This window comes from Panthera onca, chromosome X (assembly GCF_046562875.1).
Source record: "Panthera onca isolate mPanOnc1 chromosome X, mPanOnc1 haplotype 2, whole genome shotgun sequence".
Classification (NCBI taxonomy): Eukaryota; Metazoa; Chordata; class Mammalia; order Carnivora; family Felidae; genus Panthera; species Panthera onca.
The window spans coordinates 98,298,171-98,316,680 of NC_138357.1; the positions used below are offsets into that span (position 1 = coordinate 98,298,171).

The 18,510-nt window shown below is 37.3% G+C and overlaps 1 protein-coding gene across 1 annotated transcript in view; it reads right to left on the reverse strand.

Moving 5' to 3' along the window:
* The window catches only part of CFAP47 (cilia and flagella associated protein 47), a 544,336-nt gene that overhangs the window by 458,342 nt on the left and 67,484 nt on the right, over positions 1 to 18,510 (reverse strand). Inside the window, exons 16-20 of the mRNA XM_081794138.1 lie at positions 16,470 to 16,600; positions 13,368 to 13,490; positions 11,946 to 12,077; positions 9,111 to 9,188; positions 3,818 to 3,962 (exon numbers count right to left, since the gene is read on the reverse strand). Coding sequence (XP_081650264.1) covers positions 3,818 to 3,962; positions 9,111 to 9,188; positions 11,946 to 12,077; positions 13,368 to 13,490; positions 16,470 to 16,600 — 609 coding nt within the window. The remainder of the gene's footprint in view (positions 1 to 3,817; positions 3,963 to 9,110; positions 9,189 to 11,945; positions 12,078 to 13,367; positions 13,491 to 16,469; positions 16,601 to 18,510) is intronic.

Consider the following 18,510-nt stretch of genomic DNA (forward strand, 5'->3'; position numbering starts at 1 on the left):
TAATATTTATTAACATATAGTTTATGAAATGCAATAATGCAAGACAGCTTCAAAAAGTATCTCTTAAGTGCCTATAATGTACACAGCACCATATTGGGTAAGTCTAGTAGAAAAGAAAACTTACATAGTCCTTGACCTCAAAGAACTCACAGTGTGGTAGGGGAGTCAAACAGGTACACAGCTCTTTTTGATACAAGACAGAAATTGTTAGTACTATAATGAGACTTACACAATGTCCTAAGTGAGTAAAGATTAAAAAAATAATTTAAACAACTGGACAGGGATGGGGATGGGGTTAATGACTCCTAGGGACGTGTAAGGCTGAAGCTAATTTATAAAAGTGGTGGGATCGCAGGCACCAGGAACAGAAGAAGAAGCATCCTAGGAGAAGGGAACCCAGGGCCACTGGAAGGAAATGTGGAACACAGTCTGGCTACAGCAGAGAGAGAGAGAGAGAGAGAGAGAGAGAGAGAGAGAGAGAGAGGCGGGAACCTACAAGGGGAAAGATGACTGGAAAGACAAGGTGCAGTCCTACCTAAATGGCTCTCAACACTTCCTCTCCCTTAAGTCCTCTATCCAATAATTGTGAAATGACCATGAGAAAAACCGTCTAATTTGTTGCAGAAGGGTAGTTATGTGGTCAAATACTTAATAATAACAGCATACATTTTTCAGAACACTTTAAGTATAAACTTTATTGTAAATTGTTAATAATTATTAAGATCAAGGGAAGTACTCCTAGACTGTGTCAGCAGCCTGCTGCTAAGAATCACTGCTATTGGTAACAGGAAGCCAGCAAAAAGTTTTTTTTAATGTTCATTTACTTATTTTGAGAGAGAAAACATGCACGCCAGCAGAGGAGGGGCAGAGAGAGAGAGAGAGAGAGAGAGAGAGAATGAATGAATGAATCTCAAGAAGTTTCCGTGCTGTGATACCCTGACGCGGGGCTCAATCTCACAAACTGTGAGACTATGACCTGAGCAGAAATCAAGAGTCAGATGCTTAGCCGACTGAGCCACCCAGGTGCCCCCCAGCAAAACTCTGTGAGCAGAGGACATATGTGATAAGATCCTTGCTTTAAGGAGACCACTCTCTGAAAAAGGTATGAGGAGAAAAGCTTGGAGGCAAGGGAAAATTGGAAAAGATAAAGAAGTGGCCTAGAAGGAAGGCTTGACCCAGGGCTAAGGCCAAAGTGTAGAAACAAATGCCCTCTGCAGGCTAGCTTTACAGAAGAGCGAAGGGTCTGTGATCCATTGAACAAGGTGCATGAGAGTATATGAGGCAGAGGGCAAGAGTAAAGTGTTAAGCAACTGAAGTCACAATACTGAGACTGAAAAAAAAATATAGACTTCATATGTATTTCCAACTGCCTACTGTAATCATTCCTGAGCTAGGGCACAGTGTCCTCACACAGCATGCTCACCTAAACCTGATCCTCCTTCTATATTACATCAGATATGAAGTGTACTTCCAGTCACCTACCTCTTACAACCAAAAGCCGGGAAACACTGGAGCCTTGCTCCTCTTCCCTAATACCTGTGTCCACACGGTAACCAAGTCAGAGTATTTGTACTATCTCAGGACCGTGGCACTCCCTTCCTTCCCATCTCCAGCACCACTGCCTGTGCTCAGGCTTTCATCAGTTCTCACATTTAGGGCCACAATCCCTCGCTAATCTCCCTCTGGTCTTGCCCTTCTCATTTCCACATGTTCCCCCAGCCCATTCTCAACTTGGCTTCAAAAGAAAAATTAGCAAAATGTGAGCCTAAATCACACCACTGCCTGGATAATATATCCTTTAATGGTGCTGCCTAACCTCGAGGATAAAAGTCCAGAAAAGATCCTTAGTAACCTGGGTCTCACTTGCCTGTGCAGTCCAGTTCCTCCATGCTGTACACATCCTGAACTACTTGCCATATTAACTCATTTCTAGGCCTCTGCTTACACTCGTTCACATATTTCCTTTTCTTGTGTATCTCCTCCTCATTCTTCAAGACTCAGATTAGGCATCAGCTTCTCCAAGAAATCTTTCCTTACTACTGATTCTCAACGAGTTTTCCTGACATATGCTCCCTTAGCATCATGTACTGCCTTGTCTTATAGCATCTGCCATGCTATATGGTAATAACCTGATTTTCTGTCCAGCTGTCCTGTTACAGGTGGTCTTCATTTATCACTTAGATTCAATAGCCATCTTGCTCTGTACTGCTCTGTCCTGAATTCTACAGGTCGATTCAGCTAGACCCCGTTGTTCTTCTGCCTCTGATTCGGTTCAACCACAGGGAGACATAGCAGTGGGATGTCAGAAGGTAGGGGGTATTTATGCTCTCATGTCTTTACTGCATTGGCCACCGTTCTGGCAATCACTGGACTCCATTACAGCTAAAGCTCTTATCAGTTGGTCCCTCTTGCATAGTTTCACTGATCATGAGGCTCCAGTAATATCTTGCCTCCTCTTACTCCTTCAGGTGTGGAGGTAGTAGTAGCTTCCATCCCTTGTTGATTTTTTAAGTTTATTTATTTTTGGGAGAGTGAGAGATTGCACAAGCGGGGGAGGAGCAGAGAGAGAGAGGGAAAGAACCCAAAGCAGGGTGCAGAATCCGAGATGTCAGCAAAGAGCCTGACGCGGGCTCAAACCCATGTACCATGAGATCATGACCTGAGCCACATGGGTGTCCCCCCTTATTGATTTCTTTTAACCAAACTCCCACCTCCATAGATAAATTCCTTCCTTAAATTCTCTTCAGTTAAACCCTTTGAATGAGTGATCTGTTGACTACTGAGACCCTGACTGATAAACTTACTGTTCACTTCTTAAGAACATAGAAAATTTCTTTTCTTTAAAGACTCAAAGTCTAGTGTCTAGCCTATAATTGGTATTCAACAAATATTTATGGAAGAAGAAATGACCAAACCAATGGTTGGCAAGATTTTTCTGTAAGGGTCCAGATACTAAATACTGTAGGCTTTTCAAGCCATATGGTTTCTATCACAACTGTTCAACTCTGCCATTATAATATGCAAGGAGCCATAAATAATATGCAAGCAAATGAGTGGGTCTGTACTCCAATAAAACTTTATGTATAAAAACACATTTCAGGCCAGATTTAGCCACAGGCCTTACTGTGCCAACCGCTGGAGTAAACAAATGAAATGTCTTTATAGAAGCACCTATCTTTTGGAGCACATGGGTGGCTCAGTCAGTTAGTGTCCAACTCTTGACTGCAGTTCAGGTCATGATCTCACAGTTTGTGAGATCAAGCCCCGCATTGGGCTCTGTGCTGACAGCTTGGAGCCTGCTTAGGATTTTCTCTCTCCCTCTCTCTCTGCCCCTCCCCTGCTTGTGCTCTCTCTTCCCAAATAAATACATTAAAAACTTAAAAAAAAAAAATTTAAAAAAAAGAAGTGCCTATCTTTTAAACTTAATGTGACATAAAGATACTTAATACATGAGTAAACAGATAGCTCTCCACAGACATTTACCTGAAATTCTTGGGCAATTAAAATTAGCAATTAATAATTTCATTTTCATTTATAATATATACTTACACATAACAGTCTTAACTAACTATATTAAATCAACTCATAAACATAGTTATATGTTATGCATTAGCAAAATATTCTTATATTAATATTGGTATGTTTCCAGAAATAAAACCATGATGAGTTATAGAGTATAACCCATAAGAAAAGCATGCACTGAGTAATTAAAAACATTTAAGAACAATTGCCCTTGACTTACAGTATTTTTCAAAATCGTACCTTAAAGCAACTTAAAACTGTTTAAAAGAGTATTAATATAGTATAAAAAATATACCTAATTTACGTTGGAAGTCCAGAGAAAAATATTCAAAGCCTTGTAGATTAAATTCCACTCTGGCACGTGTTATACCTTTGTTTTTTATTATAAATGGAATAATCTGAGTAGCGCCAACATAGGTACCACTGAAGTTAAATACGCCCTAAAATTTAAAAAAGAGAAAGAATTAGAAAGCAGAGTAATATTCTATGAAAATAATGTAAACCAAAAATTATACTTTAAGAATCTTAAAGTTCTCATCACAAGAAAAAGTATTTAACTATGCTTGGTGAAATACATTAACTGGATTTATTATGGTGATCATTTTGCGACACATACAAATATCAGATCATTATGTGGTACTCCTAAAACTAAGATAATGTTATATGTTAGTTACACCTTGATAAAAACTTTACACTGTTATTTCTTATCAAGGACATTAACTACAGTATGCTATAAAAATTGGTCACATTTTCCTTCCTTCCCCCTACCTCCTATATGTAATCAGTTACCAAATCCTGTTCATTCTGCCTCCTTCACCTCTTATCCCTAACATAATTGTATGAAGTTAGTAACTCATCACTTTTCATTTCATTTCTGACCTGAACTTTCTCCAATTCTCCCCTCCACAACTAAGTCACAAATTAAACTAACCGTAAATCTGATCATATCACTTCCTATCTTAAAATGTGATGATTCTCCTTCAATTTCCACACAAAGCCCAAGTTTGTTAGCAGGGCTCATAAAGCTCATCTTGACCTTCCCCTGCCTCACCTAGCTCCACTCTTACCCCATGACTTCATACTTCAGCAAGCTATATGACCTGTCATTTCCAACCAATACCTGATGCTTCACCCTCTGTGTCTTTATCAATGTGTCCCTTCTGTTAGGAAGGCTTTTCTCTAACTTGAAATTGCCTGATAAAATATTATGTATCCTTCAAATCCCAGTTAGATAAACCAAAATTTATTATGCTGTGCTCAGAACTACTTCTCTTCCTTATATTTACTTACCATTACATCATAAAGACTGGTTATTTGTTTACAGATCTGTCTCTCCTAATGGACCTTAGGCCTGATTCATTTTTATATCTCTAGTACCTGAAACCTAGCTTAAATATATGTAAGTCATGTTTATCGAATGTATTGTTTTTTTAATGTGCACAACTTGGTGAGTTTAAGATGCAGCTATTTTTTGTTTTTCGTTTTTTAATTTTTTTAATGTTTTTATTTATTTTAGAGAGAGACAGAGAGAGACAGAATGCGAGCAGGGGAAGGGCAGAGAGAGAGAGACAGAATCCGAAACAGGCTCCAGGCTCCAGCTGTCAGCACAGAGCCCGATGCGGGGCTCGAACTCATGAACCGTGAATCATGACCTGGGCCGAAGTTGATGCCCAACCGACTGAGCCATCCAGGCGCCCCTGCTTCCCTTATGTTAATCTGTTTTGTATCTTAAAGTCTTCATATGGGTGAAGTCTATGATATTTGTCTTTCTCTAATTTCGCTTAGCATAATACCCTCTAGCTCCATCCACGTAGTTGTAAATGGCAAGATTTCATTCTTTTTGATTGCTGAGTAATACTCCATTGTATATATATATACCACATCTTCTTTATCCATTCATCCATCAATGGACATTTGGGCTCTTTCCACACTTTGCCTATTGTTGATAGTGCTGCTATAAACATGGGAGTTCATGTGTCCCTTCGAAACAGCATACCTGTGTCCCTTGGATAAATACCTAGTAGTGCAATTGCTGGGTTGTAGAGTAGTTCTACTTTTAATTTTTGGAGGAACCTCCATACTGTTTTCCAGAGTTGCTGCACGAGTTTGCATTCCCACCAGCAGTGCAAAAGAGATCCTCTTTCTCCGCATCCTCGACCACATCTACTGTTGCCTGAGTTGTTCATGTTAGCCATTCTCACAGGTGGGAGGTGGTATCTAATTGTGGTTTTTATTTGTATTTCCCTGATGATGAGTGATGTTGAGCATCTTTTCATGTGTCAGTTGGCCATCTGGATGTCTTTTGTGGAGAAGTGTCTACTCATGTCTTTTGCCCATTTCTTCACTGGTTTATTTGTTTTTTAGGTGTTGAGTTTGATAAGTTCTTTATAGATTTTAGATACTAACCCTTTATCTGTTATGTCATTTGCAAATATCTTCTCCCATTCCGTTGGTTGCCTTTTAGTTTTGCTGATTGTTTCCTTCGCTGTGCAGAAGATTTTCATTTTGATGAGGTGCCAATAGTTCATTTTTGCTTTTGTTTCCCTTGCCTCCAGAGACCTGTTGAGTAAGAAGTTGCTGAAACCAAGGTCAAAGAGGTTTTTGCCTGCTTCCTCCTCGAAGATTTTGATGGCTTCCTGTCTTATGTTTAGGTCTTTCAACCATTTTGAGTTTATTTTTGTATATGGTGTAAGAAAGTGGTCCAGCTTCATTCTTCTGCATGTCGCTGTCCAGTTTTCCCAGCACCACCTGCTAAAGAGACTGTCTTTATTCCATTGGATATTCTTTCCTGTTTTGTCAAAGATTAGTTGGCCATACGTTTGTGGATCCATTTCTGGGTTCTCTATTCTGTTCCATTGATCTGAGTGTCTGTTTTTGTGCCATTGAATGTATCTTAACTTCAGCAGACGTGCCAAGCATGTGCTGACATCACAAAATTCTGTAGGATTCCTCTTTTGGCAGAATTACTACATTTTAGCCTTACAGTTTCTAAGTAAAAGAATTATACATAACATTAAAGAGAAATGTTGAGGAAAATATTGCATTACGGTCAAATGGCCACTATCTGTTTCACTTATAATGTCAACCTAGTTCTACAGGTGAAATCTGTAAAATCCGATATGGGTAATAAAAGTCTGATGCTTTGTATTTGCACAAAAATCACTCCTCTTTTGCCATGCTGGTCTTGTCCATATGTTCATTCGGATAAAATTTCATAATTGTTTTTAAGATACATATTCCATGCCATACAGTTATTAAATGTATTACTGACAAAGGTGCCTGGATGGCTTAGTCGGTTAAACGTCCATCTCTGGATTTCAGCTCAGGACATGATCTCATGGTTTGTGAGTCTGAGCCCCACGTTGGGCTTTGTGCTGAGAGCGTGTACCCTGCTTGGGACTCTCTCTTTCCCTCTCTCTCTGCCCCTCCTCTGCTCACTCACTCTCAAAAATAAACTTTAAAAATCTTTTAAAAAATAAAAATAAATACATGTATTACTGATAATATCTGGTGATGCCAGAATATTATTTTTAAAAGGCAGCTAGGCAGCTATGCTTAAAATTCAACATATTAAGGAATATTGATATATATTAATATCAAGTCTTAAAAAATTACTCGATTGTACCATAACATGCAAAGCATGCCACAAATTCCTTTAGGGTGTGGAAATTAAATAGTAAAAGTCTCCATATACTTCTAATATTGTTCAAGGAGAAACACTATAGCAATGGAAAAAAGCACTCTGGATACTAAGGGTTTAGTCTCAAAGAATCACCACAGTCTTGGACAAGCTAGCCTAGTATTTGCCAATTGATGTGGACTTATCATGTCTTCAACACCAAATAAAATAAAGGTTAGAAAATTATAACTCAACGGGGCACCTGGGTGGCTCAGTCAGTTAAGTGTCTGACTTCGGCTCAGGTCATCATCTCGCGGTCCTTGAGTTCAAGCCCCCACCTAAGGCTCTGCGCTAACAGCTCAGAGCCTGGAGCCTGCTTCAGATTCTGTGTGTCCCTCTCTCCCTCCCTCCCTCCCTCTCTCTCTCTCTCTCAAAAATACACAAACATTAAAAAAAAATTAGTTAAATAAAAGAAAATTATAACTTAAAGCAAGACACTAGAATTGTGGTGATGCCATTAAAGTACAGAATAGAAATGAGGCCCTACTGGAGGCACTGGCAGCCTCATCAAGATCTGCTAAATTTAATTCAGCACCAGAATGGTGTCAGGTGCTGCAGTACTAGTGGGAGACAAAAACAGATGTGCAGATGACCTCAAAATAATAGGACAAATGCTATGATGAAGATGTTCCCAGAGTTTAAGATGTTTGTAACATGTTATAAATTCCACAATGGAGGGGCATATGAGCCTGCTTTGAAGGATTACAGTTAAATTTTTTGGGTAGATGAGACCAGACTTAATTCCTGAGAGACTTGCCAGGGGAAAAAAAAAAAAAGTATGTGTGTGTATGTACTCTGTCAATTGTAGGACAAAGTTTTAGCAGGGTACAGAGCAATGATTTAAAAAATAAATACAACTAGGGGTGCCTGGATGGCTCAGTCGGTTAAGCATCCGACTTCAGCTCAGGTCACGATCTCACAGTTCGTGAGTTCGAGCCCCACATGAGGCTCCGTACTGACGGTGTGGAGCCTGTCGCTCGCATCGAGTTCTGTGTCTCCCTCTTTCTGCCCTTCCTCCATCCCTGCACACTCTCTCTCTCAAAAATAAATAAACATTAAAAATACATACATACATATATACAACTATAGTTCAGAAAATGCAAATCAAGACCACAGTGAGATATCATTTTATACTTAATAGATAGATAAACATGAAGTCTTACAATACAACTTATGGAAAAAAAAGGATGTGGGGTATTGGAAACTTGAGAAGAAAATATGGAAACTATCTTGTGAAGCCAAAAATGCACATATTCTGCGACTCAGCAACTCCACTCCTAGAGAAACACTGGCATTTGTACCTTGTAAGATATGTACACAAATGTTCCCAGCTGTCATGTTTGTAGTAACCAGAAAACAGAAACACTTCATTGAATGGACAGCGGAATGGATCTACAAATTACAACAGGTCTACTACAACATAACGGACTACTAAGCAGAAGTGAGAAGGAAAAAAATACAGCTACACACAATTTAGATAAACTTTGCAAATATAAGTCAGTTAAAACTAACTCACCAAAGACTACACACAGCACATGTTTGTTACAAAGCTCAAAAATGAACGAGCCAGGGGCGCCTGGGTGGCTCAGCTGGTTGAGCATCCAACTTTAGCTCAGGTCATGATCTTGCGGTCTGAGAGTTCCATCCCTGTGTCAGGCTCTGTGCTGGCAGCTCAGAGCCTGGAGTCTGATTCAGCTTCTGTGTCTAGCCACCCAGCCACCTCGTTCAGTGGTAAATAATTAAACCTTCATTTCATATTCTGCTTCATCACTTATATTACATAAATAAATTTCGATGTGCCAAAGTATTATATAATAAAGTATTTTTAAACATAAATGGGTTGACTAGGGACACAAAACACAAGTCACCACACTTATAAACCAGTTCCACAAATAGGTAATGTACTCACCGGGTTAATTTCCACATCAGCAATCTCAACAGATCCACCAATCCTAAGGTCTATGACATTTGCATGGCGAATAGCAACCTTATTTAAGAGAAATATAAAACTTTGTAGAAACCGCATTAAAATCTCCTCGCATCTTGCTAAAGTGTTACCTGGCATTTCGTAATATTTTAAAATTCAAATACTCATACCATATTATAAATGTCACAAGATTTATTCTGGCAGTTGTCATCGCATTTCTTGTTATGCAGAATTTGTTCCTAAGAGGAATGAATGTTCAACTCTCAAAAACCTACACCACAAGCAGGACCAGTTCACAGCTTATGAGTTTGATGACGGAGTTCTACCCATGTGACTAGATGTTATTGCCACTCCCTGTATCCCTTTTGTATTTACCTAATTTCAAGAGATTATTCAAAATTAAAACAGGGCACTGAGTACAAACACTTCTTCCCATGGCAAGACACTAACATCCACAATGACCATAATAATTAAAGTAGCTAAAAAACATTGCTGAGTAAATGGGCCAGGAATCGTGCTAAATACATTGTCTCCTTATTATTCCTCAGTATCCTGTGAGGTCGTTAATATGAATATCCTAATTTCCAACTCAGGAAAATTGAGGCTCAGAGAGGCAGAGGATTTTGCTTTTTTCTTGATGTCTCAGAACAGCAGTGGCTAAATTTGAACAAAGGACTACCTGAACACTCAACTGCCTCCGGGAAAATTAAGATAGTGAAATAAGAATTTCGTTTCACGAATTCCTACAAAATTAGAAATGTAGATTAACTGAATATTAAAGTGTCTAAGCAAAATCTCAGAACCACAATAACAGCATTCGCTGAAAGCCTTACCTGTATAAGAATAGAGTATAACAAGTCTGGATTTAAATCTAAATATATATCTAAGAAAGAGATATGAATGTATTTTACCCTTTCTACAGAAACTCAGTGACACTATACTTTCTGTATATTGTATGATATGAATATATTGTACCCTTTCCACAGAAAGTCAGTGACAGTGTACATAGGCAAATAAACTCCAAATTATCATTTGTTCAAAATTATTGGGGAAAGCTATGTGCCATTTAATTTTATTAACTAAATCAGTATATTCATAATATTATACAACTTCCAAATTTTATTTAAAGAATATATACTATAAAAACAAAATACTTGACTAAAATCATAAAAAGCATCATTTAATGATTCAGAGGAAATTACAAATCAACATGTTCTTCATTGATGAACCCCATACATAATCTCAACTTTTCAGGGCTGTTTTTTACCCACCTCCGCATCATTTGTCATCCACTGAATCTACGACAGAAACTAACATAAAATTTGTGCCCAGGAAATATGTGTTGAGCAGATGAATAAATGAATCTTATTATATTTTGTTAAAAAGGTAAGCATTGTAAAAACAGCATAACCTTCTAAAATACAGTAGAAATTAATCTTTTAGTAAAATCTGTATTTTAGTGGCATTATTTTTTATGTTTTCCAGAATATTATATAAAAAAATTCTGCTGAAATCTCAGACCATATACCACAATATATAATTTATAAACACCCTTCAATACATATTTCTTTTTAAAAGTAAGATACAATCATTTGATGGTTTATTTGGGACAATTTTTGGTGTTTATCACATTAATAATATTGTCAAATTATTTAAAAATTAACTGTTAGGGGAAATTAAGGATAAAATAGAGAATATATCCAAAACTATTCATTTTGATTTGATAAGTGTACCTATCATTTCTAATGTAAGTAAATATACACAGTTGATCATTAGACTGAATATCAAGAGTATTCCATTCCTTGGGGCACCTGGGTGGCTCAGTCAGTTAAGCGTATGAATTCAGCTTAGGTCACGACCTCACGGTTTGTGAGTTTGAGCCCCGCATCTGGCTCTGTGCTGACAGCTCAGAGCCTGGAGCCTGCTTTGGATTCTGTGTCTCCCTCTCTCTCTGCCCCTCCCCCACTCGTGTTCTCTCTCTCTCTCTCTCTCTCTCTCTCTCTCAAAAATAAACATTAAAAATTTTAAAAAAAGAGTATTCCACTCCTTGAGTTTATAATAACATTTATCAGAGACTGATCTTATGTTTTATTTGTTCTGTTTAGCGATCACTTAGAGAAGCCTCTAAAATCAAGGTAATATCTTTTCCTATTTAAATAGCTCTAAGAATATAAACTAGTACACATTTTATGCATGCTACAAAATATAGATGTTAACACCATATAGAATTTGCCTACAATTCATAAAGTCATTGAAGCTACTTAGAATTAACATTCCAAAATTGATTAATTTTTCTTAAGGTATCTAGTTAAATCAAATATCTAATTAATGTCATGTAAAAAAGTCATCCTTTCCTCTATGACTAATGAAGACTTAGCACAACTTAGAGACACCAAACATCATTCTAATTTCATGTGAAAAATGCCTCATACTGATGAAAGGTATCCATTTCAACTTAGTAGAAATTTCCATTACTAACTTTCACCAAAATATTTTCTACAAATCCTGTTGCCAGGTTCTGCTAACCATTTCTATAAAGTTGCTTATTTCACAGACCTCTAAAAACTGCATATTTTAGAGGTAACTCAACTGTTAAAAAAAAATAACACAAATTTTAAAACCAATTGATTAGTATCATAAACCATTAAACCATTAAACCTTATTCCCATTAGAAGAAATCATTAAAACAAGTTTTCTAAGAATAAAACACACACAACATTTTACAGTATTATACCTACTATTATAAATATCTAAAAACAACCAAACAAATCCACATAGACATACATAAGGTATGAATACATATATGCATAAACATACCTTTGCTCTTGTATCAAATTTTTTTGCTACAGTTGGTGTACAGGAGATATTGAGAACAGTTAGTCCCCCAAATGGAATTATTCCTTGTGATGGAACAATATTAATGGTAGACAAAAGACTCTGGTCACAAACCTGTAAGTGAAAATTTGCAGAAATGCTACATTATCCCTTTAAAGTTACTGTTCTGAAGCTTTCATAAGAAAGCTTCCAAACTACTACCTAGAGAGAGGACCCTGGGCACAGAGCATGAGATGATTTTGTAATAAGTTTTCAAACACTAGACGCACAAATAAACTTCAAGAAGGGTTTGTAGCCCTAACCCAGGAAACAGAAATTTCGGTAGTGGTGGCATCCAATTGAAAAAAAGATGATGAAGTTTATTGTCTGGAACGTTTTCAAGACACTGCAAAACTTACAAGGATGAGACATATCTGTTAGAGAAGATGACAAAATTCTAGATACTACTTTGATAGTTTGTCTTTTTCCTGACAGTAAATACTGAAAGCAACATTACAGGGCTGGGGGGGGGGGGGGGGGTGGAGAGCAAGATGATAACCCTCCTCTTCTCTGTTATCTCCTTGATAACATAACGCCTAAGATATCATTTTGATCTTCGAAAAAGTTCTAAGCACCTTACCAAAGGATTTATGGTGTGGTTTCTCAGAGGCTAATTTAGGAGTATCTACCATGCTTGAAGCCAGAATAATTTAAAGGAAAAGTGGCTAAGGTATTTTTGGAATGAAGGAGCAAATAGACCTCAGAAGTAGTTTTCAAGCAACAGAATAGATAAAGGTATCTGGGTTTTTCTGTTTTTTTTTTTTTTTTTTTTCTTTTCATTTGGGCAGAAGAAGACATGTAGATACAAAGCCTGAATGAAAAGTTTCAAACACTAACCTCTACTGGGAGATCTTAATATATTTTTAAGCAAAAAAAATTCTATCACCACTTTAAACACCCCTCACCCTGTAATTCAAATCAGGAACAACAAGTATAAAAAGAGTATCTTTAGAAGGATCTTGCTCTAGGTCCCAGTTTCTACCATAATAGTCCTGATGATAGAGTGAAAATGAAGAAAGAAGGAAAAACATGTAATTAAATATAGAGTTGTAATAGCAACAATAGATACTTTCTGAAGTGTTATTTTTTCAAATTATCTTTTCAATAAGACAAAATGACAGGAAGAAAAAGAAGGGTAAGAAGAAAAAGGAGACTAAGGGAGGGAAAAAAAGGAGAAAAACTTATTGTGGGAAATTACAAGGACAAAGTAGATGAAATGTACTCAGATAAGTCTCATACGAAATATTATGAGACTAATATTAGCATCAGCCAATTTATAAAGCAACACTACAGTGTTCATGGCAAAAGACTAATTCAAATTATAATGTGATCTGCTCCAAACAAGATTCCAAGATTCTACATTACCTTGAAATAAGCATGGTTTTGTCCTACATTGTGTAGAATCGCTTTCCTCCAAGTTGTTAAACCTTGAGGGCTATTACTGAAGAGGATCCTTGGCTCCAAAAATACGACCTTGGTGTGGCCAACCTAATAATAAAAGAGAAGTTATGATAGAAATAATAATAAATATTTTTATCCCCTACCAAATGACTCAAATTTTTTCAGCTTCATGGAAATTTCTAGAATATGAAGTGTTATCAAATGTTATGATGTACTTAAGAGAAAGGAAAAATAGAATGGAAGATCTAAAACGTACTGCTAAACGGAGGAAGGCAGGGGGATTAAGACAACTCAATGGAGAAAGTAAATATGAGACTTAGAATCATGTAGATTAATCACTGAAGGAGATCTTAGAAATCATCTATCCAACCATGTACAGGGTGTTACCATGTGCTCTGCAAAAGTAAAGAGTTCAAGAGTCCCCTAGCATAGGAAATAGTGTGCCAAATGAAATTATATTGACACGTTTTTACTAGAAGTCTTCTCTTAGCACTTAATATGTTGATAATGCACACTTTGCTTATCTGAGAATGAGGAGGTAGTTCACTGTGATTCAGAGTTACTTAGGCACAGAACTCCTCCTTAACCCTGCACAAATAACTTCCCCAACTACAGTATCATAGGACACTCTGTGAAAATGCTGATATTATCTATCTCTCCTATTTCACAGGAAAGGAAACAATAACAAAGGGGAACTGGAACTCAAGTAGTCCAATTCCTTATTCAGTGCTCTTTATACCACATCCTATTATCTCTATCTATGATGAATTATTTATTGTCTTAGGAGGTTTTAATACTTTCTTATAATTATTTGAAGAATATGACTTGGGAAATTGGAATAATAGATTTGTAAACAAAGCTAATAGGGGCTCCTGGGTAGCTCAGTCAGTTAAGCGTCTGACTTCGGGTTAGGGTTGTGATCTCACGGTTCGTGGGTTCTAGCCCGATGTCAGGCTCTGTGCTGATAGCTCAGAGCCTGGAACCTGCTCCATATTTTGTGTCTCCCTCTCTGCCTCTCTCCTGCTCACTTCTCTTTCTCTCTTTCTCTCTCTCTCTCTCTCAAAAATAAATAAAATGTTAAAAAAAACATTTTAAAAATTAAAAAAATAAACAAAGCTAACATAACAAAGTGGTCAACTAAATACTTCATAAATTAATGACAATGAACATTTTATTTAATCACTTCATGTTCCTCCATCTTTACTTTCTTAAGAGAAACACTTCACAATTCATTTAACTTTAAGGATGTCAAGAATTTATCATAAAATAACCTAACCCATTATTGAGATCTCAGACTTTATTTTTAAGCAATCCTAGGGTAGGAAAGTGGACACATTTTAACAAAGGGTAACAGCAAAGACTGTGGAGGCAAAGAGATCTGGATAGAAATTCCATCTAGAGCATTTACTGCATGTGTGAACTCACCGTTGTTAATTACCCACCCTAATCCTGCATTTCCTCATCCATCAACTGAGTCATAAATACAGCCTTACAGAGTTGTTGTAAAGATTAAATTAGAAAATACATGAATAGCATTTAGCATCCTGCCTGACACAAAGTAACTAATAAATGACATTACTAATGCAAAGCCTAAACTACTAAATTGTTCACCTTTTATCTGTTAGAAAAAATACACATGGGGTATGTGAGCAAATTTCTATTAGTAACTTTGTCATACACAGTTATGAAAGCAACAGTTAAAGAACTATGTGCATATATTCACCAAAATACATCTATAAAAATGTCAACAGAAGCACTATTATAGTAGTGATAAATCTGAAACAATCCAAATCCCCATCAGCTGTGTGATAGAAAAATGATGGTATAGTCACACAATGGAATACTATTCAGGAATGAGAATGAATACACTGTCACCACACGTTTCAGAATAGACAAAGCCCACAAACCTAATGATGAACAAAAGAAGCCAGACATAAAAGAGAACACATGTTTTGATTACATTTAAATAAAGCTCATAACAAAGATTAATCTATGTCCTTAGAAGTAAGGATAGTGATGACTCTGGGAGGGATGGAGTGACTGGAACTGTAAATTGGGGAGGGAAGGATGGTTCTTGTGGAATATTAGTCATATGCTATTTCTTGATCTGGTTGATCTGGGTGTGAGTTACAAAGGTGCCATCAGTCTGTAAAGACTGAACAATATGGAAATCATAATATACTTTTCTGTATGTATAATATATACTGTGTGTATACTATATACTTCAATAGAAAGTTTTTTAAAGAACAGTAAGTAACTTAAACATAGGGAAAAAAGTAAGGTCCTGCTGATTTCAAGCCTAGAGCAGAGGAAAGACTGTACTGATTGATGCCATCATTAAAGTGGATGAATCTCTTATCTCTTAAGGCTATGAGCTCCTTCATAGCTAAAATATTTAAGAGCATGATCATGGCCTGGAGATAGAGACGAGATGTAATAAAACAGCATTGACTTGTTAAATTACTACCAATATTGGAAAGAAAATTTAGTACACAAGTAAAGTGGATTCTTGGTGATGACAAGGCATGAACTTAAGGCCTTCTGGGCTCTACCACAGAATGTTAAAATCAACATACTGCAGTTTTAACTTTACTCATTTTTATTATAAGCAGTATGTTCTATAAAAATAAGAATTTCCATATCTCCTTAATATGTAAATTACATGATCCATTTCACACTGAGTTATTAATTACTACTAGAATTCTAACAAGGCATTATAGTAGGACAAAAACACAATTTTTTCTATTTTTCTTTTCTTTTAATGAAGTAATTGTTAAGTGGCTCTCATGCTATTTTACGTTTATAAAGGCTCTAATAACAATCTAGTACCATTGGCACCAAAGTCTTGGATTTCTGAGTTAATTCTAGGTAACACAATACCATTTTTTAGCAAAGTCTTCATTTATGGTAGAGAAGTGGTACCAAGAGGATGGGTAATTCAGTTAAAAAAATACTGCAAGGAAAATCAGTTTTACTAATATATATATACCTAACTATACACACATATATATGCCCAACCAATTTAGAGTCTTCCAAATAAAAATCATATCCAATGGAAATCATTACTTGTGCAACACATTTTAGGGTCATTGTGTTTCCTTCATTGACGTGAAGAACAAATTCTCCCCTTTCCGGAGAACTGAAACCTGGCTGCCAAGTTACTTCACATTGCAAGGAGGAATATGGTTCAACAGTGCCTACAGAGGATTTAGAAAGAACAGATATGGACCATATTTTAATTGTATTTATTTTAATATCCAAAATAAGAGCTGGCATAAAAATGTAATGACATTATATAACAAATTATTTAAATTAAATTCAAAATATAGGGAAATACTATATGAGAGATTATCAAATGAGTACAGACCTAGAGAATTTGATTAAAAGCTAACATGCATACCTTATTTTCCAATTTTATTAAGCAGATCAAAATATTTGACAAAAAGTATGCCAGTATTTAGCAAAATTTCTCCTTCATGTTTCCCAACACTCTGAAATACTTATTAACATCACTCATTCAGTTTTCAGAGTAAAAAATTACAATTACCAGAGACTTTTTTGTTTTTATGTGTTCACAGTCCTAGAGATAGAACTTCTGATATTGCTAACAGTAATTAACACATTTCTATAATTCAAATGTATTGAGAACCCAGGAGATATTAGGCACATTTGGTGTGGGCTGCTTTATCTGTTTAAATTCATCATTTCCTTTGGAGTAAGAAAATAATATTTGATGGAAAGAATGACTTACAAGTTCTTCCTCCAAAGGAAAATTCAAATGCATGGAACATTAAACAGAATGATGAGTGAGTGTCACATATATATTTTGCCTTAGGGTTAGGTACATTTTCATGCGATGGCAGTTTCCATAAACTTAAAAACATAGTGCGTACCTCTTAGTTTTGCAGTGGTCAAGAAGAGAGATAATAAGACATGTAAAGCAATTACCATAGTGTGTGATGCCACGAAAACACCCAGTGCCAGATGTTATTGTTAATACTTCTGAGTGCCAATACTATGGTAGGCACCATAATTTATAAAGAGAAAAGAAACTGCTCAGGGAAAAACTAACAGTCTAGTGGCGTCCATCAGGATTATATTTGTCTGGGAGGAATCAAGCTGGTGGAAAAGTAGGGGGATCATTATTTCCCCCTCATCCCTCCAACACAGTTGAATTGAAGTCAGGTCATCTGGAACACCCAGGAAATCAATCTGCTGAGGGGCAGAAGGATCCCCACAGGTGGAAAGAGACAGCTTAGTGGGACAGAAGCGCGTGTTTGCAAAGTGGAAGAGATAAAACGGAGAACGGATGGCATAGGTACGGAGGGGAGGGGACCCCTTCTGTGGAGAGACAAAAGGAAGTGAGGAGAGGCTGGAGACGTGTGGGATTGTATTTGGACAAGAGAAAAACATCTCCAGACCATAGTCTGGGGAACCAAAAATATAGAGAGCGACAGTTTCTACTTTGCAAACAACCTTACAAGTGAAGATAGGGGTTTTCAGGGGTACGCAACTTTCTCTGGACCAGAGCCAGCTGTTTGCATGTGCCTGGGAGGGGAGGGGAGCCAGCCCCTGGGAGCTGTAGTGATCTCAGGGACACACTGGGCAAGAGCAGTCCCCTCCCTCGAGTACTGTAGGAAGAGGGTTTATTGCCCCTCCAAGGACAAAACACCCTGCAGGCGCCAACCAGAGGCTCTTTGTCGACTGGGCAGACTGGCGCTATTCCAGAATTGGGTTTTGTGGTGCAGGATCCTTTAAGACATCAGGTTTGAATCCGAGCAGAGCACCTAGGAGGCACAGGAGACTGTGGAGCAGGACAAGCTGCCCGCCAGCACTATTATGTGAGGGCTGCCTGAACAGCATGGTTTAAGACACCCTATCTGGGGAAGAGAGTTGGGGTGTTACCATTTTCTGCCCCATCACCAACATGGCTGGGATTCAGAGAACATCACAGTGGCCCTCAGTGGGGACAGAACCCACTTATACCAAACCCTGCCACTCTGTGCTGGGTAACTACTTATCTACCAGAGCAGGACTGACCCCAACCAAACCAGATGGCCTCTGCTCCAGACCAGAACAGCCCCCAGGCACCAAGAGACAACTGTCC